General features: G+C 42.2%; 1 protein-coding gene across 3 annotated transcripts in view; it reads right to left on the reverse strand.

Moving 5' to 3' along the window:
• Positions 1–2,321: 2,321 nt before the first annotated feature.
• The window catches only part of LOC106565381 (transforming acidic coiled-coil-containing protein 1), a 40,830-nt gene continuing 16,994 nt past the window's right edge, over positions 2,322–26,157 (reverse strand). For 2 of the 3 annotated variants that reach the window (XM_014132430.3, XM_014132429.3), the window contains exons 2-13: positions 21,271–21,374; positions 15,113–16,499; positions 13,764–13,824; positions 12,725–12,923; positions 7,965–8,017; positions 6,815–6,955; positions 6,403–6,479; positions 6,208–6,251; positions 5,820–5,986; positions 5,150–5,256; positions 4,743–4,863; positions 2,322–4,480 (exon numbers count right to left, since the gene is read on the reverse strand). In XM_014132430.3, coding sequence (XP_013987905.1) covers positions 4,412–4,480; positions 4,743–4,863; positions 5,150–5,256; positions 5,820–5,986; positions 6,208–6,251; positions 6,403–6,479; positions 6,815–6,955; positions 7,965–8,017; positions 12,725–12,923; positions 13,764–13,824; positions 15,113–16,470 — 2,397 coding nt within the window. In that variant the 5' untranslated portion in view covers positions 16,471–16,499; positions 21,271–21,374 and the 3' untranslated portion in view covers positions 2,322–4,411. Of the gene's footprint in view, positions 4,481–4,742; positions 4,864–5,149; positions 5,257–5,819; positions 5,987–6,207; positions 6,252–6,402; positions 6,480–6,814; positions 6,956–7,964; positions 8,018–12,724; positions 12,924–13,763; positions 13,825–15,112; positions 16,500–21,270; positions 21,375–23,644; positions 24,436–26,157 lie in introns of those variants that run through there. The other variant, XM_014132428.3, reaches the window with a different exon arrangement.

A 26,157-nucleotide genomic window follows, 5' to 3' on the forward strand; every position in this document is an offset into this window, starting at 1 on the left:
TCTCAGGGGAACATGACACTAACACAAAAGCTAAAAGGTGGGAGGAAAGGGAGAGAGTGAGTGAGTGCGTGCATGCATGCATGCATGGGTGGGTGCATGCGTGAGTACACTGTAGCATTTATGCTCCGAGTTTGTATATTATTACACCATCATTAGACAGAATAGACTAGAGTAAAGGTCTGATTCTGTTGTGTTGAAGCCCAATCCAGCTGGAAAGACGAGACTCCCCTCTACCCAGCTGTGTTCTCATGAAGAGTAACCAGTCTATGAAACTTCCATTTAAATTCAGCAAGAAAGACTTATCTACCAAACAGAGGTACAAGAGCTATATCTTCAAATACAGCACATAATCATATGCCCATATGATGTTTATAAACCTGTGTGTGTGTGTGTGTGTTTGTGTGTGTGTGTTCAGGTACTGTATGTACAGAGTAAGGTGTATAATCTCATGTTTTGTCCACAGAGACCAACAGCAGAGATCAGAGCCAGATATTCCCAGTGGTCGGTCTGCCCAGCATCACACACACCTGGCCTTTATATAGTCAGGGTGAGATGATTTACATTGGTCTTGATTACCTCAGTGAAGGTATAGTTCTACAATATGTTGAAATAACTTTGGTGTTCCTTCGATCTGAACTTTTACATTTTGTGTGTTCAGACACTTGGAGAGAATGTCATCACATTTGCGAGGAATGAGCTAAGTTCAGATCAAGAGGATTCTGAGTTCAGATCACCCAGAATTATTTTGGAGTCAGAGAGAGGACGAGAAAATGGTAGACGCTGAAGATGAGAAGCAGGAGAGCAGTGCCAGAGATGGGGTTGTGAAGATCACCATGCATGTCCTGAGGAACATGAAGCAGAAGATGTTCGCTGACACACTGGAGAAAAATAAGAGATCTTTATCAGCCAAACAAAGTATATCAGTTTAAAAATCCCAATAGTTGGTTGCCGGTAATCAGATTAAGTATCAATTATCATGAGGTCCCAAATAAATAAAAAATGTTTTGTGCAGACTTTCAGCTTGAAATCCTGAATACAGTACATCAAATCTCTGGTAACGTATGTCCTCTACATTGTTTGAATCCCAGCCCAGATATGTTCTTGCTATTGCTTTAATTCCTTGATGTTTGTAATGTAAATATTTCCCCTTGTTGAACAGTTGTTTGTCAAATGTCGACACAGTTCTGCTTTATGAGTGAACTCATTTAAGCTAAGTAGACTTCACATCACAGATTTAGCTTAAACATGCACACTAATTAGTCAAATTAAAATTAAACATTTATCACAGGTTGTGTTTATGTACTCAGTACTGAATATTTGACTGTATATTTAACACTTTCAGTAGTCATTTTATACCTCAATGACATTTTGATGAAAGTTTTTGAAAGTCTTGTGGCACTTTTGAAATTGAGTGTTTACTGACTGTTACTGCAGTAAGACATTGTTTAATACTAAAATAAACTACATGACCAAAAGTATGTGGACACCTGCTTGTCAAACATCTCATTGCAGTCATGGGAATTAATATGGAGTTGGTCCCCCATTGCTGCTACAACAGCCTCCACTTTTCTGGGAAGGCTTTCCACTAGTTGGAACATTATTGCGGGGACTTGCTTCCATTCAGCCACAAGAGCATTAGTGAGGTCGGGCACTGATGTTGGGTGATTAGGTCTGGCTCGCAGTCGGCGTTCCAATTCATCCCAAAGGTGTTTGATGGGGTTGAGGTCAGGGCTCTGTGCAGGCCAGTCAAGTTCTTCCACACCGATCTCAACAAACCATTTCTGTATGGACCTCGCTTTGTGCCCAGGGGCATTGTCATGCTGAAACAGGAAAGGGCCTTCCCCAAACTGTTGCCACAAAGTTGGAAGCACAGAATCATCTAGAATGTCAGTGTATGGTTTAGCGTTAAGATTTCCCTTCACTGGAACTAAGGGGTCTAGCCCGAACCATGAAAAACAGCCCCAGACCATTATTCTTCATCCACCAAACGTTACAATTGGCACTATGCATTGGGGCAGGTAGCATTATCCTGGCATGCGTCAAACTCAGATTCGTTCGTCGGATGGTGCCAGATGGTGAAGCGTGATGTGGTTGAAATAGCCTAATCCACTAAGGCTGGGATTCAATCCAAGGCGCGTTAAACGGCAGCACATTGCTCTTCACTTTTGAAGGTCAGCCGACATGCGCAGCATTTACTGTGAATGTGATCTCCGTGAACGTCAGGGAAATTGCCTTTAGGCACATCGGCTGTGCAGTGCGCTACTCTATAGAGTGCCTCGAATTTAAATCCCAGCCTAAAAGTTTAACTGAAGTAAAAAAAGTTCACAATAATGATCACTTTTATTCAGGAAATGCCTTCTGCACAAAATATATATATAACAATCAGTAACATCATAGAATCTGTGCACGTTTCATTCCTCTACTTTACAAATACTGTATGAACAATCCAATAAAATTATATTATTTTCATACAATATAAAATGTACAGATACTGCAGTGATAGAATGACAAGCAACTTCAAAGTCAGACCTTTAAGTCATGATACCTCCTCCTGAAACCCCTTTATTTGGCACAATAATAACATTTGGCAGTTGAAGGTACTGATGATGATGAGGAGGATGATGATGATTCATGAAACAGGAATGATAAGGCAATGGCTCCCAAACTATGACTCAGGTAGGCAGCACCTAAAGTGGGCTTGGGGACAGTTCCATGTCCACATACTGTACTGTAGGTCCTTGTAGTCCTAAATGTTGAAAGGAACCAGTCCTACAGTTTACCATAACATTAAAGGAACTAGTCGTTGTGCTGTTTGGCCACCAGTTAGCTTTTTGTTCACTCTGAGAACATCTATCTAAACAAGAATCCACATCTGCATTAGTATATAGTTTACAGATGTCATAATAATTAGTGTTTTCTGGAAAAGTTATTCTCAGAGCCTACAACATTAACAGTGATGGCCTTTGAGGGCAAGGGAAAGATTTGGCAACACAAGTATTATGGAGATGGTAGAAAATATTTGTCCTGTTTTCCAAAGGTCTGGAGAGAAACTTAACTGTGGCTGCACTGCAGAAAGCCAAGCTTACAACCACAGCTCCCTATGCTGTGTCTAGCTAAAGGAAAGAAGAAAACAAAACATGTCAGTTTCAAACGATTCTTAAAGAGAGCAAAAAGTACAATTATAAACAGGATATGTCACTACTCCGTTGATGGATTTGTTAAGATATTCTTGTCATAGTGCTCTTTTGTTCAGCTACATGAGCTAAGGGGTAAGACACAAGGAATATGGATTAAAGCCTATATTGTCTATATAACGAAACATATTTGTTCAAACAACAAATACGGTAACAAGAGTCTTTCCAAATAATGTTGCATTGTTAATACAGAAAACCAAGCACCTCCTCCAGACATGTGGTGATAACAGACATGAGCAAACAAAGATACTTTAACATATGCTGTAGACATGAAACGTGTGCTTTGCCTTCAAATTATAATAATAATTAATAAAGGTATATAGAGTATATCTCATGGAGCTACAAAGATCTAGAGCATCGACCACAAACTGCAGTTTGAAGTTGATATCAAATAACAAGAAGCTACATAGGTATTAAAATAAATGTGCAATCCCTTGATCGGTTAAAAAAAACGTATACTAGCATACCGCTAAAAGCATGTCCTACCTAAAGAAAGGTACAAAACAATAGAAGATAAAATGAGAGTAGATCGAAACGGTAACTCTATAAAACGATAAATGGATCGCTCTCCATCTCTAGTAGTTACTAGAATAGCAGCAGAATGATTGAGTAAAGTCTAAACCCGTGGAACGCAAGTGATTGCAAAACGAGAGCCACCAACTGATTGATTGTTGATCTCTTTCCCTGTATCAGCAGAAGAATGTCCCCCAAACCCTTTCTGGATCATACGTCTCTGTCTCTTTCTTCAAAAGTGATAATCCATGACGTGGAACATACTTTACAAACACCCCACAGTACGCAACGCAACAGGTTACAAGCAGATCCCTCACATAGCCCCACGACAGGGAGAAATCGACAGTAATGTCCATACTATGCTTTATTTATTGAAAAGTTACGATTTGGCCCTACATGCGTATAACAGCTGCACATGCACATTACAATTTGCCACATCAATACTTTAATTGATCATAAAAAACATATACTCATAGCTGTTTCGCAGTTTATTTGTTCCGTTCGAGAGACAACGGGTGAATAGTGCCGTCACTCCCTGTGTGTGTAAGTAATAGTGGCAGAGACGGGTTCAGATTGTGTTGATGTGTGGACAGTCGTTTACTAGTGGTGGGGATGGTTAGGCCTTGGCTGCAACGGTAAGGCAGAGCGGAGAGTTGTTGTTGGAACAGTACATCCAAGAACTCCAAAGTTCATGATATCAGGTATCAGTCTAATGTTCCGAGCTTTGCTATTAGTTCGTCACAGATTTTCGTGAGCTCCTCAATTTCTTGGTTCTGTGAAGAATAGAGAGATAGGCAGAGATTGTTCAAAGATTCAGCATTTGAATTGTTTTTTTGTGACTAACAAATGTGACATCATGAAACACTTCCTGGTCGAAATGCGCCATTTTGTGCTTCTCATTGGGAACCATTGATAACAAACAGAATTCTTGTATCCAATTATTATTTTACTATTAATGATTCCTACAGACACATTTTCCCTTAGGGATAAAGTCAAGCCAAGTCAAGTCAATTTAACTCATGTCAAGTCAAGTACCTTCTGATGGAGGGCTCTCTCCAAAGAGTCCACCTTCATCTGCTCCTTCCTCAGGCTGGCATGAAGAGCCACACTCTCTGAGTCGGCCCTGGAGCGCACTTGGGCGATATCTTCATTTGCTCTGCAACACAGCAGAGACCGGAACATTAAAGAAAGAAAATAAAGAAAAATAGAAGACCTCACAAAGAAATGAGAGCGTGAACCATAGAAAGATAATGTCCCTCGCCTCAAAAGTACATAGTAGCCAAATGAACGATAGACTAGATAAAGTGATATTTATATTTAACATGATCAGATATTTAACATTGAAACATTTACCGTCTCAATCCCTAGAGTCAAGACTCAAATCATATAAAACATTTGCTGAAAAAGCAGTCTAGATACAAGAAATACTAAACTATCGTTACTTGTCTAGTTTTTCCTCTGCGTGGATCTTGAGTGTGTGGTATCTCTGTTCTTCCTGTCTGACGCGGACCAGGTACTCCTGGGCACACTTCTTCAGCACCTCTTCATTCTGAACACACACACACAGACAGAAAAAAAACCTGAGAACTGAATAACCTTGTATCTCCATTACAGATAGTAATTTTGTAAGCAACAATCAGATACAGAAAAAACAGTGACGCTAATAATACCATTTCATCCCATTAATAAGTGCTTTTCCAAACATAAAAGAACTCTGTACATCATAACATCAACAAAATAATAAAAACAGAAAGTACAAAAGGTAAGTACAACGTCTAGTTTTGATTTACATTTGGTTGAGTTGTCATCTAACGTGATTCAATGTGAAATCAACAACAAAAAATTGCCATGTCATTGGATTTAAGTCAAAAGTTAGATGAAAAAAATATGAAATTCCCTTACGTTGAATACTTTTAGCAAATCCAATTCGTTTCCAAAGTTAATTCAATGTCATCACACAATTTTTTGGGGTTGAAATGATGTGAAAACAACATTGATTAAACCAGTTTTTGTGCAATGGGTCACTTCTTCAACAGAACCTCTAGTCTTAATCTAACCATACACTCACATTATTTAACGTTCTCTTTAGTCTAGTGTTAACACGTAGCCTACCTTCTTAAAGCCTTCCAGGACGGTCTTCATGTTCTCGTAGCGTCTGAAGAGGTCAGAGAGTGAGCGCTCCACGGAGTTGAGGTCAGCCAGGGCCTGGTCCCGCTCCAGGATCACCTGCTGGACGCTCTTCTGGGAGCCCAGGACACTCCTCTTGTGCTGCTCGTCCTCTGTAAAGGTCACAGATCAGACAGTTGAGGGACATCCAAACAAGGGTGTGTCTCAAAAGTCTATATAGGCTTGTTAGTATCGTCTAGTTCCATGGATTTGCACTGATGTGGAATTAAATGGGCTGGTGAAAGCCATAAGCTGGTAGACATCCACCATATTGCTTTCACCTATCCCATTATTTAATATCAGTGCAGATAAAATGAACTCCTCAAAAACTTACCAATCATCTGTGCAACGGTTTTCTCGTACTCTGCCACTATTTTCCTACAAGAGACAGATAAACACAGGAGATATAAATAAAAATGAAAAGGTTTCTTTCCAGTCTAAAAGGTTTCTTGTGAGTTTGTCTCTGTTATATTCTAAATATGATTATCTTTGAATTATGGCAAACTAAAGCAACAGCGCCATATAATACCTCATCTCTAACACCTCCATGCGGCTTTCTTCATACTTTCTCTTCCATTCATTGGCTTCTATCTCTTTAGTGATTATCTGTTGGGGAGAAAACACTTTAGGGTTAGAGGAGGCTTGACAGCCAGGCATCCATTTGCTTGCTACTTGTTGATTATTTAAGCATGTTTACTATCGTATAATTTAACAGAAGTACTGTAGTGTGTGTTCAGTGTTACAGTGACAGTCTGCAATCAAGGAATTGAGCCTTTAGCTCAAAGGACTAGCTTGGTGTTAGCTAGGTTGTGTTCATTAGGGCAGGCAATGGGAAATGTTTAACGAAAAATGTGTGTTTCTTATTAGTCAAAGTAATCCCTCCCTATTTCCGTTTGGTGCCTAATGATCACGACCCAGGTTTAATCAGTCAGTTACTGTACCTCCTCTCTGATCAAGGTGAGCACTGCTGCTTTGTCCATCTCACTTTGCGATATGGTCTCCAGGGAGGAAGGACTGCCTTTATCATCGTGACCCTCACAGCCAATCAACTTTGGCCCTGGGGTGATTGACAGCTCTTCACTCTATAGACACCAAGGACAAAACATGTCAGTCTGAGCTCTAATGCAAACTGGCTTCTATTGACAAATTATGACAACTAACAAATCAAAAGATCTAAGCCAGGGATGGGTAACTGTCTGCCCGTGTGCCGCATAGGTCCTCTTTTTAAGGCGCGCGGATCAATTTCCAAAAATGGGGCCCTCGACCCCAATGTATTTTGGGGTCGGGGTCTCAACTTACTGTTGAGAGTTAAAAAAGTAGAATACAAAAGGTGCAATTTCGAAATTTGGTTGTGCATCAGCAGTTTTTCTCTTGTTATGTTAGTCACTGACAGTCACTCAATTAGCCTTGTCAGCTAACAATTTTTAGATTGGTAAGTTAGCTGTCTAGACAGCTATCTAAAATAGTAATCATGGCCGAATACTGACCGGGCATGCAGGGCACGTGCCCAGGGGCCCTGACCTCGGGGGGCACCCTATTGATTTTGCAAGTCACTCTCACTCAGATATCATACTGACATGGCATAAGTCATGGCAAGATGTGTAGAATTATTTTTCTCTCTACCTCATGGCAAAATGAGTATAACTGCATGAAGTTTGTTAAAACATTTCAAAATGTTCTCTCTGCCCCATGGCAAAATGTGTCGAATTGCAGAAAACGTGCTTTAAAACGACAAAATGTTCTTTACGCCCCATGGCAAAATATGTAGAAATGCTACATTTCTCTCTGCCGTCAAGAAGGGACCCAGTAAAATGATTTGTCTGCGAGGTGGGGGGGCCCCCCAACCAAATCTTGCTTAGGGCCCCCAAAAGGCTAGAACCGTCCTTGGCTACTGGTATAATGCATTTAGTTAGGAGAGTTAAGTAGTTTAAATGCACAAATGGATTGATTGCACAAATCAGTTGACTGCATGTGTGGGTATGGATGAGGGTACGCTGACCCACGAGCCACTACGGCCCCTTATGACGAGTTCAAATTCTTTGTGGCCTCACCCCCATCAAAGTTGGCCAGCCCTGATCTAGGCCTACTTACCGAAGTGCAAATGTCTTTCTCATCCATACAGTGTGTTATCCTTGCCTGTGGACCTGAGGGGCAAAAAATAAATATTGAATCAGTATCATGAATCAGGGGATGGAGATGGAAAGTCATTTTACTCAACACTTGATTTTCAATGGCCAATAGGTGGCAGTAAAACCTAATGTGAGATTCAACAATCCAAGAGGCTCTCCAGAAGCTGCTTTTATGCTTCATCTAGGACTACTTCTTGCATTTAGCTGTTTGTTTTCTTGCCCCTTTAAGCAGAGTCACTTTGACTATGACTTGATTATTGGATACATCTAAAACCGGGGTTCACAAGCTTTTCACTCATGTCCCCCTTATATCATTGGGGAACATCCTGTACATCTTATATGTGTTCATGTGATATGTGAGTGACTCAAACATTACAACAAAATCAATGGGCAAAAAAAACCTAGCTAAAAAAATGTTAGCTGACATGGGCTAGTTGAACTGCTTATGTACTACCCAGTTTCGATATTGCACCTTGTGCATTCTACTATTACAACTTTCAAGAGTAAGTTGAAAGCCCGACTGAGTTCCTTAAAAAAGGAAAAGAAACTCAGCTAATAATATAACTAAACTCAGTCACTGTCAGCAAAACAGACAGTTCTGAACAATGCATGCCTGAGCGAGCAGACTTTTAGGGTCCCTCGGCTACACATATACTGCAATGTAAACTTGCGAACTTGTCAAGCCTCGAGCGCTACCTTCAGAGGGAGCGCACAACACTCGCCCGACAGTTGCCCCCGTTTAAACAGGGTTGTGTAAACAGAATTGTCTCGTTAAGCCAACACTCTTACAGTAATAGCATACATTGTTTTTGAAACAGCTAAAATGTACAGACATTTTCCTTAATTTTGAGACTTGTTTTATTTAGTTTTTAACCTGAAATTGTAGCCGTAGCTTTGAATCTGTTATTTTTTTGCTTGACTGCACTGAGCTACTGAGGTCCAAACAATAAGTAACTCTCCGGGGAATTATCAGCATTTTCAGTCACAATTTGCTTGGATCTCATAATGACTTCCATGATATTGATAAAATGAAACCTGGTTTGTTCTGAGATAACTTTAATACAGTACCTAGTGTAAGCCAAAGAGCTCACATCTAGCAATCGTTCAGCTAAACGTCAGCTACAGCTAACACGTTTACGTGAGGATGCAGAACATATTTTGTTTCGCTAACTAGCTAGCTAATGTTACCTAGCTGTGTAGGCTATATTATAATATAATATGAATGACACTGTATGATAGCTTTACTGTAATTTTATATTCGTATGGGTGGGTAGCTGAGGAACCCCCAACTCTGTTCTCTTATATTGAGGTGGTGTTGAGTTTTGATAACTGGTCGTGGGATTTTCTAGCACCAACGTTGAGTCACAATCAGTAGATTTCTGTAAAAAATAAATAAATCTGAATACGCTTCACTGTACTTATGTTTGTCCTGTACAACTGCGGTCCTTCCGCGGGGTGCTGAAATTCATATTTCTAATAAAATCATTTAGCGAATACAACCACCGACTTTTTCATCGTTGCTCGTGCTACGTAAATGACCCTAAATCCTAACCTTAATCATAACCCTACCATAACCCTTACCTAACCTTAACTGTAACCATTTAACGTTTCAACGTCAACTTTTGGGGTAGGGACATCCCAAGGACCCAATTGAATCTTAGTTTACGTAGTACGAGCGATGAGTAAAAAGTCAGTGGTTGTATTCGCTAAAAGCTTTTAGAATTGACTGATGGTGACTCAAATGTTGTTGATAACAAATCCCGCGACCATAAGAGAACGGAGTTGATGGTTCCTCAACTAGGGAGGGGTAAACATTCATTATTTGATTAAGAATCATGTTGTTAGTTAGCAAGAGTTCTCGGTGTATTGTCAGCTAATTTAATGTGTATGGACGAGAAAATAAACCCATTAATTGCCTGCACCTGCTTGTGGATTGTCACATTATTCAATATTGTAGCCTAATGTGTTTTAGAAGAAAAATTGCTTGGATTGTTAAATCGTTTGTGTTTACTGGCTTCTGTGATATTTACGGTCAATTTGCGCTGCGGACCAAGAATGTCACGTTGCCAGCCACAACGAAAGGTAAGGCAAATGTGTAATATGAAGTTGAAAATCTCTTTCGCCAATCTGGTCCTCAGACAGTCCTTGATAGGGAGCAGTATTTTCACGTTCGGATGAAAAACGTGTCCAAATTAAACTGCCTCCTACTCAGACTCAGAAGGTAGAATATGCATATTATTAGTAGATTTGGATAGAAAACACTCTGCCGTTTCTAAAACTGTTTGAATTATGTCTGTGAGTATAACAGAACTCATATGGCAGGCAAAAACCTGAGAAAAATCCAACCAGGAAGTGGGAAATCTGAGAATTGTAGTTCTTCTTTTGAATCCCTATCAAAACTAAAGTGTCTAAGGGGTCACGTTGCACTTCCTAAGGCTTCCATTGGCTGTCAACAGCCTTCAGAAAGTTTTTTCATCCTTCTCCTGTTACTGGGCAGAAAATAGGAGCTCAGTCAATCAGTGGCCTGTCTGAGGACAAGGGACTTGGTGATGCGCGAGCCCGCCGTTCCTTTTTTTTCTTCTGGAATAAATACGCTATTGTCCGGTTGAAAAATTATCGCATTTTTACGTTAAAAATACCCTAAAGAATGATTGTAAACATTGTTTGACATGTTTCTACAAACGGTAATGGAACTTTTGAGCTTTTCGTCTATTTATTTGCGCCCCCGCCTCGTGCCTTTGGAATAGTGTATTTGGACATAAATGATGGACTTTATCGAACAAATGAACATTTCTTGTGGAAGTGGGAATCCTGCGAGTGCATTCCACCGAAGATCAGCAAAGGTAAGAAAAGATTTATAACACTATTTTAGAGTTTTGTTGACGCCGTGACTTCGTGGCTAACTGTATAGCTTGCATTGATGGTTGAGCTATGTACTCAGAATATTGAACAATGTGCTTTCTCCGTAAAGTTATTTTGAAATCTGACACAGCGGTTGCATTAAAAAGTAGTATATCTATAATTCTTTAAATAATTGTTATATAATTTGTCAACGTTTATGATGAGTATTTCTGTAATATGTGTGCTCATTGTGCTCATTCACCGGAAGTTTTGGAGGCTAAACATTTTCTGAACATCACCCGCCAATGTAAAATGCTGTTTTTGGATATAAATATGAACTTGATCGAACAAAACATACATGTATTGTGTAACATGATGTCCTATGAGTGTCATCTGATGAAGATCGTCAAAGGTTAGAGCTTAATTTTAGCTGTATTTCGGGTTTTTGTGACAACTCTCCTTGCTAGGAAAATGGCTGTATGGCTTTTCTTGTTTAGGTGTGTCCTAACATAATGTAATGTTTTGCTTTCGCTGTAAAGCCTTTTTGAAATCGGACAATGTGGTTGCATTAACGAGAAGTGTATTTTTAAAATGGTGTAAAATAGTCGTATGTTTGAGAAATTGAAATTATTAGATTTTTGTTGTTTTGAATTTCGCACCATGCTATTTTGTCAAATGATCCCGTTATCAGGATCCTATCTCGAAGGGGTCCTCAACAGGTTAATCTCTCGTAGTGGGAATAGGGCCTATAGAGTAGACCTGATCAGCTATGATTATTCTTTCTTTGCGCTGGAAAAATGTGCCCTTCTAAACACATTTCATGCAATCCTACTACACTTTATATGACTGGAGACATAGCTAGGCAACATTTTTTAATAAAACACAAATGAAAAGCCTACTCTGCTGACTGACAAACAGATCAGTGAAAACGATCAGTAAAAAATCTAATCTTGGCCTACGAAAAGGGAATACACAAATTGTACAATATGACGTCCATCTAGCCTGGAGGAGGACATTATTGTCCCCCCAAAAACTTTCCAGTGGTACTGATCCAATGATACAACAGTGAATATGCTTGCACTCGGGGGATATGGCCAATGATCTCCGCTGGTGCCAATAAATTGTGTTCGCTCAATTGGGAGTTGAGAATTTTGATAACTAGAGAAAGATTCATCTTTTCTTTGTCTTTTGAGCAATAGCCATTTGCTTTTTAAACTGTTTTTCCTACGATTGTATTTTGAAATATTGCAATAGGCCAAGGTCTATTTAATTGCTTTTCTGACTGCTGCAACTCAACAATCAGCTATTTACTGTGCGCTTAAAATGATCCACAGCTCATTTTGAAAAGAAGCTAATGATCCTGTGGAAAAATCATGCTCTCTGGTGTAGTATTTTGAAAGATTGTATTTATTTCTGTATAGGCACGAGTAATTATATAGCTAATTTGGGCAGATTTAATTCAATTTACTTTAATGGAAGCTTATCTTCCCCTAGCCTATTGGACGTGCCACCTGTGCCGACATCAATGTGAAAGTAACCTGTGCATAAAACAGCTGGCCTCGAGGCTTACAAGGCCAAGTTCAACGCCGATATCAGATTCAAAGCAATCGGCGCACTTCCTAAAAGGCTGACTGACAAAGCAAACTCTGTCTCTGCTTTCTTAAAGTAAGAGAAAGGCTGGCAGCTTCTCTCCGAATGATGCTCTGCATGGTCCTAAAGCCAGCCTACTAATATGCTAAACAGCCTTTACATTTTAATCGGGATTGGAACGATTTGTGTCTACTTTTGTGTAGCCTACTTTAAAAAATGTGGGTCTTGAGCTAGGGTATGGCGACTGCCATACCCAACTGACGCCCCTGCCTGAGAGCAAACCAAATGTACCATCCAGCAGCGCCTGGCTTTTGACATTGGATGGGTTGGCTGGGCCTTTGGCACACGCTGAGTCTTCCTCCACCTCCACCTCTGCCTCCTCCTTGGCTTTCTGGCCCATGATGCCACTGCAAGCCAGCTTTTCCTCATCGGTGGCATGGCGAACACGGCGGGGCATTCCTTGGACCTGGGACACCACCACATCCTCTTCCTGTAAACAAGAGAATGCAGTGCCAGCGTGTTGTCAGTCTAGAAGACTCTAGAGAAAGATCGAACACTGATGTGATGGTACTAACTGTCATTACCGTATTAAATTCAATGTATTCCATCTGATAGGCGTTGATGATCATTCTATAATTAAAGCCATAATCTGTAAAATGTGCACTGTACCCTCAGAGAATAAGTCCACCAACAAAAAATCATGAACAATGCAGCAATATTCCAAGGTGCATTCTATTTTACCTTTATTTTACTAGGCAAGTCAGTTAAGAACAAATTCTTATTTTCAATGACGGCCTAGGAACAGAAGTTAACTGCCTTACTCTTGGGCAGAACGCGGGGATTTGAACTTGCAACTTTTCGGTTACTAGTCCAACACTCTAACCACTAGGCTACGCTGCCACCCCATTTCAACATGCAAATAGTACTTGATTTCTCTGATATTATAGTATTTTTGTTTGGATTTTCAAAGCGTTACATTTGGGGGTTACTTGAAGTAGTTGGATAGTCTATTGAAGTACAATGGGAGGTCAAAAAACTTGATGGCACACGGCCTCTATAGACTGATAAACAGTGCTGAGAGATGAGTAATGCATCTGTCAACACGCCAGGGTTGTACTGCAGTGCTAGAGACACACTGACGAGTGTGTGAGAAAGGGAAAGGCACTGGTCAGCATGAGAGAGAAGTGTGTGTGTGTGTGTGTGTAAATGAGATGAGGTAACCTACTGAGTATTAACAATTGCAGTGACACTGCAGCAAGGTTATATTCAGCTGATTTTGCACACACACACACACACACACACACACACACACACACACACACACACACACCTGATTGCAGACATCCAGGACCAGGGACTGGTTTTCATACTTCTTCACCTTACAAGAATTCCTAGAGGAAGAACACAGGCAGAGGATTTGTGAATAAAAAATATAGCATTTGTTATTGGGGCACTAAGCCAAGATGAAATGTTTACTTGACATGTAATTGTTCAGGACAGGTATCTAATAAATAGCTGTTGTCTAAATATGGATTATACTGTAAACACTACAGGTCCCATTGGTCTTGTCAGTGTTGCACACTTTAGCACTGTTAAAAATCCTATGCTGATAGAAATCTGCTATTTAACTTTGCAAAGAGTAACAAGGCAACCGTTCAGGAAATAGCCAACTAGCTAATGAATCTTTGTTTTTCAAGGAGGGTTCACGTGCCAACAAGCAGGAGTGCAGGTCACTAAAAGCATCTTCACAGAGCTCTCCTCATGACAACACTGAGCTCTCCTCATGACAACACTGAGCTCTCCTCATGACAACACTGAGCTCTCCTCATGACAACACTGAGCTCTCCTCATGACAACACTGAGCTCTCCTCATGACAACACTGAGCTCTCCTCATGACAACACTGAGCTCTCCTCATGACAACACTGAGCTCTCCTCATGACAACACTGAGATCTCCTCATGACAACACTGAGCTCTCATCATGACAACACTGAGCTCTCATCATGACAACACTGAGCTCTCATCATAACAACACATGCAATGGGACAGAAAGCAAAGACGGCATTCCAAGCGAGAGAGTGAGTGGTGGAAGAGCGAGTACTACTTACAATAGAAAACAGAGAAACTTCACTTGTTCAGTGGTCCTGAGGCGAACAAACACAAGGTGGAAGGAGAAGCAGAGAAGGGGTGCATGATAGACAGACAGTGGAGGTTGGTTGGGAGGGAGGGAGGGGGTACAGCGGTGGCACAGAGAACATTTTGGGAATGAAGGATGAAGGAGAGAGAGAAGGAGAAGTGAGTAGAGGTGTTCTGCTCAGCATTAGAGATGAAGGAGTTAGGTTTCTAGGGGGCTGGCTGGGGGCTGAGGGTTTGGCAGCGGGCGTCTGACCCAAACATTAGGATGCCAGTGACTTCACAAAAGGCAAAAAGAGATCCAGTAACTGCTGCACCACCTAAAACTAGTTTAAACTAGTGTGAAAACCACAAAGGAAGGCTTGATATCACATACTGTAGGATAATGACAAGGAAGACAATTTCATGTTTTTTTTTTTTCTTGCTAGGACAAAACACATTTCTGAAAACAGAATTACCCTGAAGAAGGCTAGACTAGTGGTGAAACACAATGCATGCTTTGGATTGACATGCTGAAATACCAAGCTGTGGGTGTACTGAACTTACTTGATGATCCTGTCCTTGCTTTTCTTTGGAGGCTGGCGCGTTTTCTTCTCCTCCTCCAGAGGGGGATCCAGCTTTGGTTTCACTGCTTCCTCTGCTGGCCTCGCAGGGGTATCCTGGGAAGTTGGGTTTTCACTGCCCAGGGCTTTAGATGGCTTAAAGGGTTCCGCTGAGTCGTCAAAGTTCTGAGGATCAAAGCTGTAGGATCCTTTGGGCAGAACTGGGGAACTGCTCATTTTGCAACCACCACCCCCAAAGGGGTTAAAATTAGGGTCATCCCACTGGTTGGGGTCAAACTTATAAGTGGACTTGGGAATTGGAACGTCATCCAAACTTAAGGAGGCACCTGGCACGGAAAGCAGCTCAGAAGCGGTTTCTGAAACTGGCTCTGCTACCGGTTCAGCTACGACTGGTTCGGGTGTCGGCGTCGGGGCAGGTGCAGTCGTTGTTGCTTTGGCCTTTGGTTTCTTGGCGGCGAGCTTGCTGCCAGGCTTTTTACCCAGCCTCCTTGGCTGTGTTTTTTTTACCTCGCCTGCCTCGTCTAACCCAAACTCCATCTTCACAGGCTTGGGCTCCTCTGATGCCTCCGACGATAACTCTTTGACCTCCTCAACCTCCATTTTAGGTGAGGAACTAGTCCCACAAAGCGGCGGAGAAGAGCTACGTACAGGCAAAGGCTCCAGTTTGGGAAAGGAGCTACTTACAGGTAACGTCTCAAGTGTGGGCAGGGCATCGGCTGCAAAAGCTGGGGGGGAGTTCTGTATCTTGGAGCCTCCAGTGGCGAACGGGTTAAAGCTGTCGTCAAACTGGTCCGGGTCGAAGTTGTAGCTAGCCTTAGGGATTGTGATGATGTCAGTGTCCCCGTCCCCCTGTGTGCTAGCCTCGCTCAGGGCTCCCTTTATCTTCAGGGAAGGGGGCTTGGTTTTAGGGATTTTAGTGAGTTTGGCCTGCGGTTCAGAGATGGTCTCAATGGGGTGTCCATTACAAACTGGCTCTGTGCTGCTGGACAGTGGCCTCTCTTCCTCAGGTTGATCTAAGTCCAGAGAAGTAGCCAGTGGCTTCTCCTCAGTTAGGCCTAAGTCCAGAGAGGTAGCATTTGGCCTCTCATCAGGTAGACCTAAGTTCAGAGCAGGACTGGTCATTGCTTCTCCATTGGCATGTGCTGGTGGGTCTGCAGTGGAGGGTTGAACCTCGGCAGTATCTGTGTTGGGAAGCATTTGGGGCCCCTTCTTAGGGTCCATGGGGGCCTCCTCCCTAGGGTCCACGGGGGCCTCCTCCTCAGGAGCCAAGGGGGGCTCAGCCTGGCCCATGTTCTGGTTAAAGAGGCTATGAGCTGGATCCCCGGCTAGGCCAGACACCATCAGCTGTTCATCCTCCTCCTCCAGGGTGTCTGGTGAAAGCAGGAGAGAGGATACGAAAAGTCGACTCAAAAACCAGTAGTAGCTGTCAGCTCATAAATAAAAAACATAGCCACAAATGCAAAAGACGATGATCAAAAATGTAATTTGGAGTGTGATGTAATTTCAACAAAAAAGCCTTCTCAAGGCAGGTTGCAACAGATATGAAGAGATGATAATATTCCTTGGTTGCTACCAATCTCACAGTAACATAAAGCTGCATCTATTTCCATGGTTACGCTTTTCTTTAAAGGCCTAATAACATAACAATACATTTGCTTGTTCTGGAAACTGTAATAAGGGCATATGGAAAAGCCTTAACAGGTCAGATTGAGAGTGTATGTCTTGAGGGAGCTGTCGCTGTTGTTGATTTTGCAACACTGCCCAGAGGAATGTACAAATGTTTCCTGATGGCCATCATCGGCACAGTTTTCATGCAACAGTCTGTTGCTAAGAGACAGGGGGCAGCAAAGGCCCTAGTTTATTTATATACAGTGGAGTGGAAGAATTAATATGCTACAGTGTTTAATGCAGTGTTGATCCTCTTATTCAAAATATTTAGAGCGAATCATCACTAAGCAAAGTCAAATCTTTCCATCGATATGTTTACGTACGTGTGAATGGGTGTGTGTGTGAACAGAGAGAACAAGAGAGGGCCGCAGAGAGAGGTTCAGTATATAGGATCTTGATTTGAGCCAGTTTGCTACAGTAGGAAAATAATCCTGCAGCAACAGGAAATGTGAATTATTATGTGGATTATAAATAAATGGACATTATTGAAGGGGTTGATACATTTTTCATAAGGCAAAATCAAGTCTGAAAAAGTGGAAATTACAAACTTCACCCTTACAAAAAAAGATTGCCGTTTTGAAACTGCAGTAAAAGTGCAGTAACTGCAGTCGACTGTTGTATTTTGGACGCAGTAGTTGTTGAATATCTGCACTCTGCAATCTTTTTTCATAAGGGCAGAAGCCTTTTTAAACCTTAAATACACAACACGTTTTCCATTTCCTGCATTGCAAATGAAGAACCTACATCTGTACAGCTTGGACAGAGCAGATCTGATTAACTGCTCCATAGTCAGTTCATCAAAGTTCAGATCCCTGTACCCAGGGATCCAAGGTTAAGTTATTGAATCTATATTTAGTGGAGATAGGGAACATGGCTATATTTCTATATTATCAAGAACACCTATTTCTGATAAGCAGTTTTGCTGTAGTGTCATCATTTTTCTAAGTCTCTACTATGCCATTATTAAGTTGGGTCTTGATACTGCAATAATATTAAGACTAACTCTCACTGGACAGAAGTACTTTTGTACTCATTTGATACAAATAATCATAGTATAAAGGAAAATACAGTTATATATTTCATAATATACGTTATACTTATTGTCGGCGCTAGGGTTTTTAGTTCAACCCTAAAACAATAATAGCAGTCGCTTCTTTTCCTTCAGTAGCCAAATGCAGCGCTAAGGAACTAAAGTAGAAAAAGACTAGACAGTAGGGCAAGACAATACATTCCCCAAGTTAAGAGTGGTTATATAAGCTCTCTCACCAGGTTTGAACACTGGCAATCAACTTTCTCTTATTTAAGACCAACCAAAAGCTGGTTTTAAAATCGGTAAGGCAGTTGGTTATGGCATGAATCTTGACAGCCTATCCAGTCGTGACGCACACTGCCCGTATGCACATGGAACAACAGTAGCCTAATGTGCTTTTGGTGCCTGTATACTTTGTATTTAGAAACATAAAAAACAAATGAATGCGATCTGATTTGTAAGATGGTTCCGGTATGTTCATAAAACATAGGCCTATTTGGGAGCAGTACAACGTGAGTGGACATTTCTCTTTACATTGGATCTTTGTTCTGCTACTGTGAAAAGTTTGGATGTGCGTAAAACACTCCATAGTCTGCCTCATTTTAATATTATATGCCCACAGGGAGAAATGATGGTGCTTGTAAGTGTGACATAGCCTATTTAAAACAAGTTGTTGTTTTGTTTAGAATTTGATTCAAATGATTCATGCTCTCTTTTTTTAGGCCTTAATTATGATGAATTTGAACTTGCTTATTGACTATGTTTGGCATGTCCATGCTCAGCCATAATGCAATTTACAGTAGTCCTAGCCCCTATATCAGAGCGAATGCTTGTGCATTCATCAAAACCCAGTCCTTTCGCAAGTGCGCCGAAAAATATGATAGAAATATTTCTGCTATTTTCACTAACACACCTCTGCTTAGATTAGCCGCTACGTTAGGTTGTTCAAATAGAGCCCATAATGTTTTTAGTTTAAAAGAAAATGTCCTGCAATTTTTACCATTTTGCCATGGGGCGGAGAGAACATTTAGCAATTTTATAACTAATTTCATGCAATTTTACTTGTTTTGCCATGGGGCGGAAAAAATGTGCAGTTTACAACTAACCACATTTTTAAATTGCACCACAGAGGAGTGTGGGATTTATAGACGTATAGACATTATTTCTGTCTATAAATCCTACAACATTCTTTTACTTTACTTATTGCCAGAGATAGTTAAGTATTCAGAGAGTAGGACAAACAACAAAGTTGGTTATTTTTGTGTACACTACTAAACGTTTCTAAAAGTACTTGCAGCTTCATCCTAGCCTGTTGCCAGGTCTGTTTGTGCTGTCTTGCCAACTCATATGGTCTTTATTGGCAAGACAGCACAAACAGATCTGGGACTATTAGCAAAGCAGCACAAACAAATCCTCGAACAGGCTAGCTTCATGCTGCCAAGAACAGTCCCTTCAAAACGGGCCAGTGAGCTGGAGTTCAATCTTCTCCACAGCTGGCTGCGTGAGCAAGAGGAGGAGTGAGGAAACATCAGGAGAATGTTTGTGGTTGTGGAATAGAACAGAAGACAACTCCCTCGGTGCGTGCTGCCAGCGAATACAGCCTTGTCCGACTCCATGGCTCACGAACGACACTTTCACTACCCCAGGCCTGAGCAAACAAAGATAGCCTGGACACAAACTAGCCTGTGCTACGCAATCCCACTCAAAGCAGTTTGAGACCCCCTGTTTTTACAGTCCCATATCAAAACACAGTGGAGTGAACCGAAACAAAGCTCTCGGAGACGAAGAAATACTTATTTAAAAGTAACTTTGACAGAGTGAAAAGCAGCACGGCTGTCCAACTAAACTACGCCTCCTCAAATACTTCCAAACCAGTCTGAAATCCAACGGGTATGTGGTTGCATTGCATGCACTCTATGAGTTTTGAGACCATCTAAATTATCGGCAACATCTACTGGACATCATACAATAACAGGGTTTGAAATGAAGTGTTTCAAGTATTGTAAGTAGGTTACTTCAAAATATTGGGACTGGGAGTAATATGGAAACCACTGTTGCGTCACTGGCTTGTAACGGGGCTCATAAATCCAAACCGGATCAATATATTGGAGATATTTCTAGATCCCTCACAGGGTAAGTCACTGTCATGACTTGAAACCCCTCCCACAGACCAATTGTAAACAAAGAGGAGCAACTGCTTTTGTTCAGGGCTGACCTCCCGAATTCCATAGTCCAAAGCCAATTCTTATGAGGGCCGTGATCCAATTATCTACCCTTCTCCAATCTTAAAATTTTATTTGAGCCACACATGCTATTGTTTTGGAGTGGCCTCCCTCAGTTTGACTTGAATGGCAAATAAGTCCTGTATTCAGCCGATGACTTCCCACTGGGCACAGACGTCAATTCAGTCTATTCTGCATTGGTTCAAGGTAAAGTGATTGAAATTACGTGGAAACAACGTTGATTCAACCAGTGTGTGCCCAGTGGGTTCTCTCTCACAACAAGCGTAATTGTTAGTGTGAATAAGGTAACTGTGTAGTTTAATATCAAGCTTAAAGTGCTGCGTAATTCTAATGGTCTTTGTGAATGTCTAACAGTCAGATGCATACCTAGAGAAGTACGGTAGGCAAACAAAGCACATCTGTCTTCAATTACAGTGGCAAGGTACACTTCCCTCCGTTTGGCCACATGTCAGACGGAACATAGTTAAAATAGCTTTACAGTAGGTGCAGTTTAATCTAATGCAGTAGCAGTCCTTTGAGAGCAAATGCAATCTGCAGTTTAAGTTGAGAAAACATTATTGATCGACATCAAAAGGTCTGACTAATCTACTTGATTCCACCAAACACGGTATTTTGTTTATGAAAACAGCATATTGAAAACCACACCTGAGGTGACTGTTAAAAGTTGAAGCACCACGATAGCGTGCACGTGCGCACGCACACACACACACACACACACACACACACACACACACACACACGGTTCCCCACAGGAAGTGCAAGACAGAGAGACAAAATCTCTCTTGTTGCCATGGAAACTCCAAAGGAAGCCAGCCAGCTAATGCATTCTCTACACGTGAGTGTCAATCAGTGGTGCGTGGGTGTGGGAGTGAACCGAAGAGGTGGTTGGGGTGTGTATTAGGCCATGCCATGTACTGTAGATGTTGTGAGGGACTATTTTGTGCAATAATATCCCAACAATATCCCTTACTGTGAAGCTGCTCTGTGTGGTATGTCATTATGATATAGTTGTATGGTGTCACGTTGTTGTTTTTGTTGCTGACTCACATGCCCAAAGTAATTGCCCTTCGGGGATAGATAACATTCATTTCATTTTTTTGTTGAACTTAATGAAATACGTGCAAGTGATTTTCAGCATGTTTTGTGCCTACTTCTCTCTTTCTGTCCTTGTGTGTTGAAGGCAAGCAGCAGTGCTCTCACCTGCTCTGTCAGTGGCGAGGTTCTCCAGCTCTCCTGGGACACTGAGTGGAGCGTGGACAGGACTCTGAGCCTCTGGGGTCGCAAAGTGGCCCTCTGAGTCCGAACTGGAGGAGAGAGAATGAGAGAAAGAGAGCAAGAGAAACAGACAAAGACAGAGGTAGATGAGTTTGGTCATACCACTAGAATATCTGGAAATACAAACTATTGTGAAAATATAATTCTAGTATGTGTACTAGTGTAGATGTTCTAGTATGTGTACTAGTGTAGATGTTCTAGTATGTGTACTAGTGTAGATGTTCTAGTATGTGTACTAGTGTAGATGTTCTAGTATGTGTACTAGTGTAGATGTTCTAGTATGTGTACTAGTGTAGATGTTCTGGTATGTGTACTAGTGCAGATGTTCTAGTATGTGTACTAGTGCAGATGTTCTAGTATGTGTACTAGTGTAGATGTTCTAGTATGTGTACTAGTGTAGATGTTCTAGTATGTGTACTAGTGTAGATGTTCTAGTATGTGTACTAGTGCAGATGTTCTACTTGCACATTCATCTTCTGCACATCTACCATTCCAGTGTTTAATTGCTATATTGTAATTACTTCACCACCATGGCCTATTTATTTCCATACCTCCCTTATCCTACGCCATTTGCACATACTGTATATAGACTTTTTCTACTGTATGTTTGCTTATTCCATGTGTAACTCTGTGTTGTTGTATGTGTCGAACTGCTTTGCTTTATCTTGGCTAGGTTGCAGTTGTAAATGAGAACTTGTTCTCAACTAGCCTACCTGGTTAAATAAAGGTGAGAAAAAATGTGTACTAGTGCAGATGTTCTGGTATGTGTACTAGTGCAGATGTTCTGGTATGTGTACTAGTGCAGATGTTCTGGTATGTGTACTAGTGCAGATGTTCTGGTATGTGTACTAGTGCAGATGTTCTGGTATGTGTACTAGTGCAGATGTTCTAGTATGTGTACTAGTGCAGATGTTCTAGTATGTGTACTAGTGCAGATGTTCTAATATGTGTACTAGTGCAGATGTTCTAGTATGTGTACTAGTGCAGATGTTCTAGTATGTGTACTAGTGCAGATGTTCTAGTATGTGTACTACTGCAGATGTTCTTGTATGTGTACTAGTGCAGATGTTCTAGTATGTGTACTACTGCAGATGTTCTTGTATGTGTACTCATTCAATGCAATGTGTTTGCATACCTGTCATGTGCAAAACCAGTTGGCCACAACTGATAAACAACTAGCAGTAGTATCTGTGAGATCCAATGTTGTGCTATAGGTATAGCAATTAAACACTGCTATAAAAACATATACATTGCACGATCATCTCTCTCCGTCGCTATCACAAAGCCGTGAGTGATAACACTATCATCAAAGGCAGGGTAGTGTTTTACCCCAACAAGGAACAGGAGACAGAGGGCACATTGTGTGCTATATATCACTTGTTGTACCTGTCTGTGGTGCTGGGGAATAACAAAGTACCTGAGGCATTGTGAAATACTTCCAACAAACGTTCACACACGCACATATTAACCAGTAAGCCTCTAAAACAACAACAGGCATGTCTGTTTGGAGGAACCACATAGTAGATCAAAACGGTGTAATGGTCAAATGCATTTTCTACACTTTCTCTCTCTGCTCATTCCCCCTTTACACTTCGATCACACCGACAGCGTCATTGCATTTTGGTACGCCAGAATTACATTTATTTCCAACGGAACACTGCGTTTGCCTTGCAGCATTGCGTTGCAGAGGCAGTTGCAGTGCGTTCTGTGTGGTGCAGACGTTGGATTTATTGAACGTATGTGTCAAACTGTCTGCGTAGACAGCCTGACAGAAATGGTAGCAGAAGGTGAATGTTGAACTTTTGTTGCACACATATCCAGATGATGCTGAGCACCATTGTGCGCCAGGACACTGTCGGTGTGATTGAAGCGTTATAGAACAACACCGACTCACAAACCCCCCCATATGACACCTCCCCTCCCCCTCCTTCCCCAATATGACAACCCCTCTCTCCCCAATATGACACCCCCTCTCTCCCTCCTTCCCCCATATGACACCCCCTCTCCCCTCCTTCCCCAATATGACACCCCCCCCTTCCCCAATATGACACCCCCTCTCTCCCTCCTTCCCCCATATGACACCCCCTCTCCCCTCCTTCCCCAATATGACACCCCCCCTTCCCCAATATGACACCCTCTCTCCCCCCCCTTCCCCAATATGACACCCCCCCTTCCCCAATATGACACCCTCTCTCTCCCTCCTTCCCCCATATGACACCCCCACTCTCCCTCCAGCTGCCTTGTGGGTCTCTCACTTGGAATGCTTTAAGGCTCCAATGTAGTCAACAAACACACTCGCCTGCACCCTTGAGATCCATCTTCCTCCTCTTCCTCTCGCTTCCCTCCAAGGGACAGCCGTCCATCCTTCTCCTTCACCCCCTGGCCCTCCTCCTCCTCCTCCTCACCGTCCTCTCCCTCCCCTGCTCCCCGGACTGCCGTCCACGTCCACTTGGCCCAAGACACGGGCGACAGCCAAGACATTCTCCTTGGCACTGTTTTCGGCTTCCTCCCTTGGTCTGAATAGCGTAGACACTATCTTCTTGCGTTGTGTCTAGATAGACAAAATCCGTACTGTAGTGTCTGAATAGACCCTATCTGTTTGAGTTGTCGTCAATGGTTAACCAGTTGTTTCTATCTTCTTCTCTCCCTATTAAAGATGGCAAAAATAAACCACCAGTTGTTCTTCACATCTTAGTAGTAGCTCCTCCTGGCTGTTCTCTTCTTCATGTTAGTCAGTTTCCCCTGAAGGCGCTCCTTCCACTCTGCTGTTGATGTTCTGTTTGGCAACCTTTTCTCAGAGGGTGACGGAATAGAAAGAGGCTTCCAGTGCTCTCGCCTTCTCTTGCTCCGTCTCGCCCTCTCTCTTACTGTCTGTCACGCTCCCTCTCTCTCTGCCTCTGTGGCAGTCAGAATACCACAGCAATGATCAGCTGGCTTCCAGAGTGCTGCCTAGCTCGCACTCTCACTCTCCCCCATGCCGTCTACATCAGGGCCAGTCCACTGTGAAAGAACATGGGGGGAGAAAGGAAGCATGCGTCTTCAAAAGACTGCTGTGCTCCCTGGGCCAGTGAGTGTGGCGGCCCCTGTGGTGACAGAGTGGTAGCTTCCAGTCAGGCAGCTGTTCCACTCTCATGCAAAAAGCAGAAGAGGGAAAACGAACTGGGGCTGAGGAGAGTCTGGTGTTGCAGAGTGGTGGAGTCGGTGGAGCTTCACGTTTTACAGCACAGAGGGTTTTGGAATGTAGTCTCCCAAGCTCCCTGCCCTCAGGCTGTTTAACCGTTAACCGTTTCCCTCCTCCTCCGACAAGGCGGCAACAGCCAGCCATGCATGACCGGACCAGACCGGGGAAACCTGTTCTGTCTCATAGCCCCCAGTTCCTCCCTGGTTCATGGACTTAATGGCCCCTTGTCACTCTCTGGCTCATTGTCCCAATAGTCATCGATTCCCTTCTTTTCCTTAGGATGCTATTTTCCTTTCCTAATTTCCCTAGGAAATGTTCCTGTCCTTCATGAACGCTGACATAAAAAGCTCTTCATTGGCAAAATAAATAGGTTGAATTCAAACCCTATCTTTTCTTAGCCTAGCGGTAACGAGCGTTGGGCCAGTAACCAAAATGTCGCTGGTTCGAATCCACGAGCCGGCAAGGTGGAAAAATCTGCCGTTCTGCCCTTGAGCAAGGCAGCGAACAACAACTGTTCCCCAGGAGCCGACGACGTGTATGTCGATTAAGGCAGCCCCCCCCCCCCCCCCGCACCTCTCTGATTCAGAGGGGTTGGATTAAATGAGGAAGACACATTTCGGTTGAATGCATTTAGTTGTGCAACTGACTAGGTATCCCCTTTCCCTTCCCTCAAGCCGATCAATTGTCACCAAGAAAAGGAGAGGAAGCCATTTTAAATGATTGGAACACAACCTCACTGATAGCACTGATGGCTGCTTGAAATACTTGAAGAGCCTGGGGATGCTAGCTGTTTGTTCCCCTCCAGTGATTTATGCTCAAGCTGACATCAATCATTATGCTTCAGTTAAAGAACCATGAGAGCGCAGCCTGTCCATTGTAGAAGAGAAAAACTTGTTTACTCTGCCAGAATTCTTTCCACCATGGAGAGGGTGAAGGCTCTCTCTAGTTGAGGCTTTCACCGTCTGGTTTGAAGACGTGCTTGAGAAAGGGAGTTCCAACTTCTAACTCATATATTATCAATTGTTTTATTCTATCATTCTATTGTGTTTTCCTACATTGGAGAGTTATTGGTGATTCTATCAATGTTGTATTTCTGATCAGTTTTCCAGGTATTTTCCATTGTGTTAAAATACTAAATAAGCCTTAGCAAACTCTCTAAAGTGTTTGTTGTCTGAAATACCCGCCTTGACAACATGCTGTCTCCTACCGACTACTTCTGCAGTGAGGAAATGAGGTGAGGGGGTGTAAGAACAGTTCAACCCAAAAAGCAGGAAAAGGTCAAAGTGATCCAGAGAGAGTTGTGATACATGGTGACCCAGGTTTGTACAGCATTCAGATACATCTAATCTACACCAGTCAATGAGATTCAGTCAAAACTGCCCAACTGAACAGCCTGTCCAAAGTGTTGAACTAAATTTAGCCATAAAGCATATACATATTAGCATACCTATAATCATACTATTCCATCAATAACGTTCATCAGCATCAAAGCAAAAATAATTGAGGTTACCCGCATACACGTCACACATGGCCACTTCACTGCTACATTACGAAACATCAAAAACGGATCGCTTGATTGAAATGCTAAGGCTGTGCTTGTTCATTCTAGGATAAAAGACGACAGCCATACG

Source organism: Salmo salar, chromosome 12 (genome assembly GCF_965601325.2).
Source record: "Salmo salar chromosome 12, fSalSal1, whole genome shotgun sequence".
In the NCBI taxonomy this organism is placed as follows: domain Eukaryota; kingdom Metazoa; phylum Chordata; class Actinopteri; order Salmoniformes; family Salmonidae; genus Salmo; species Salmo salar.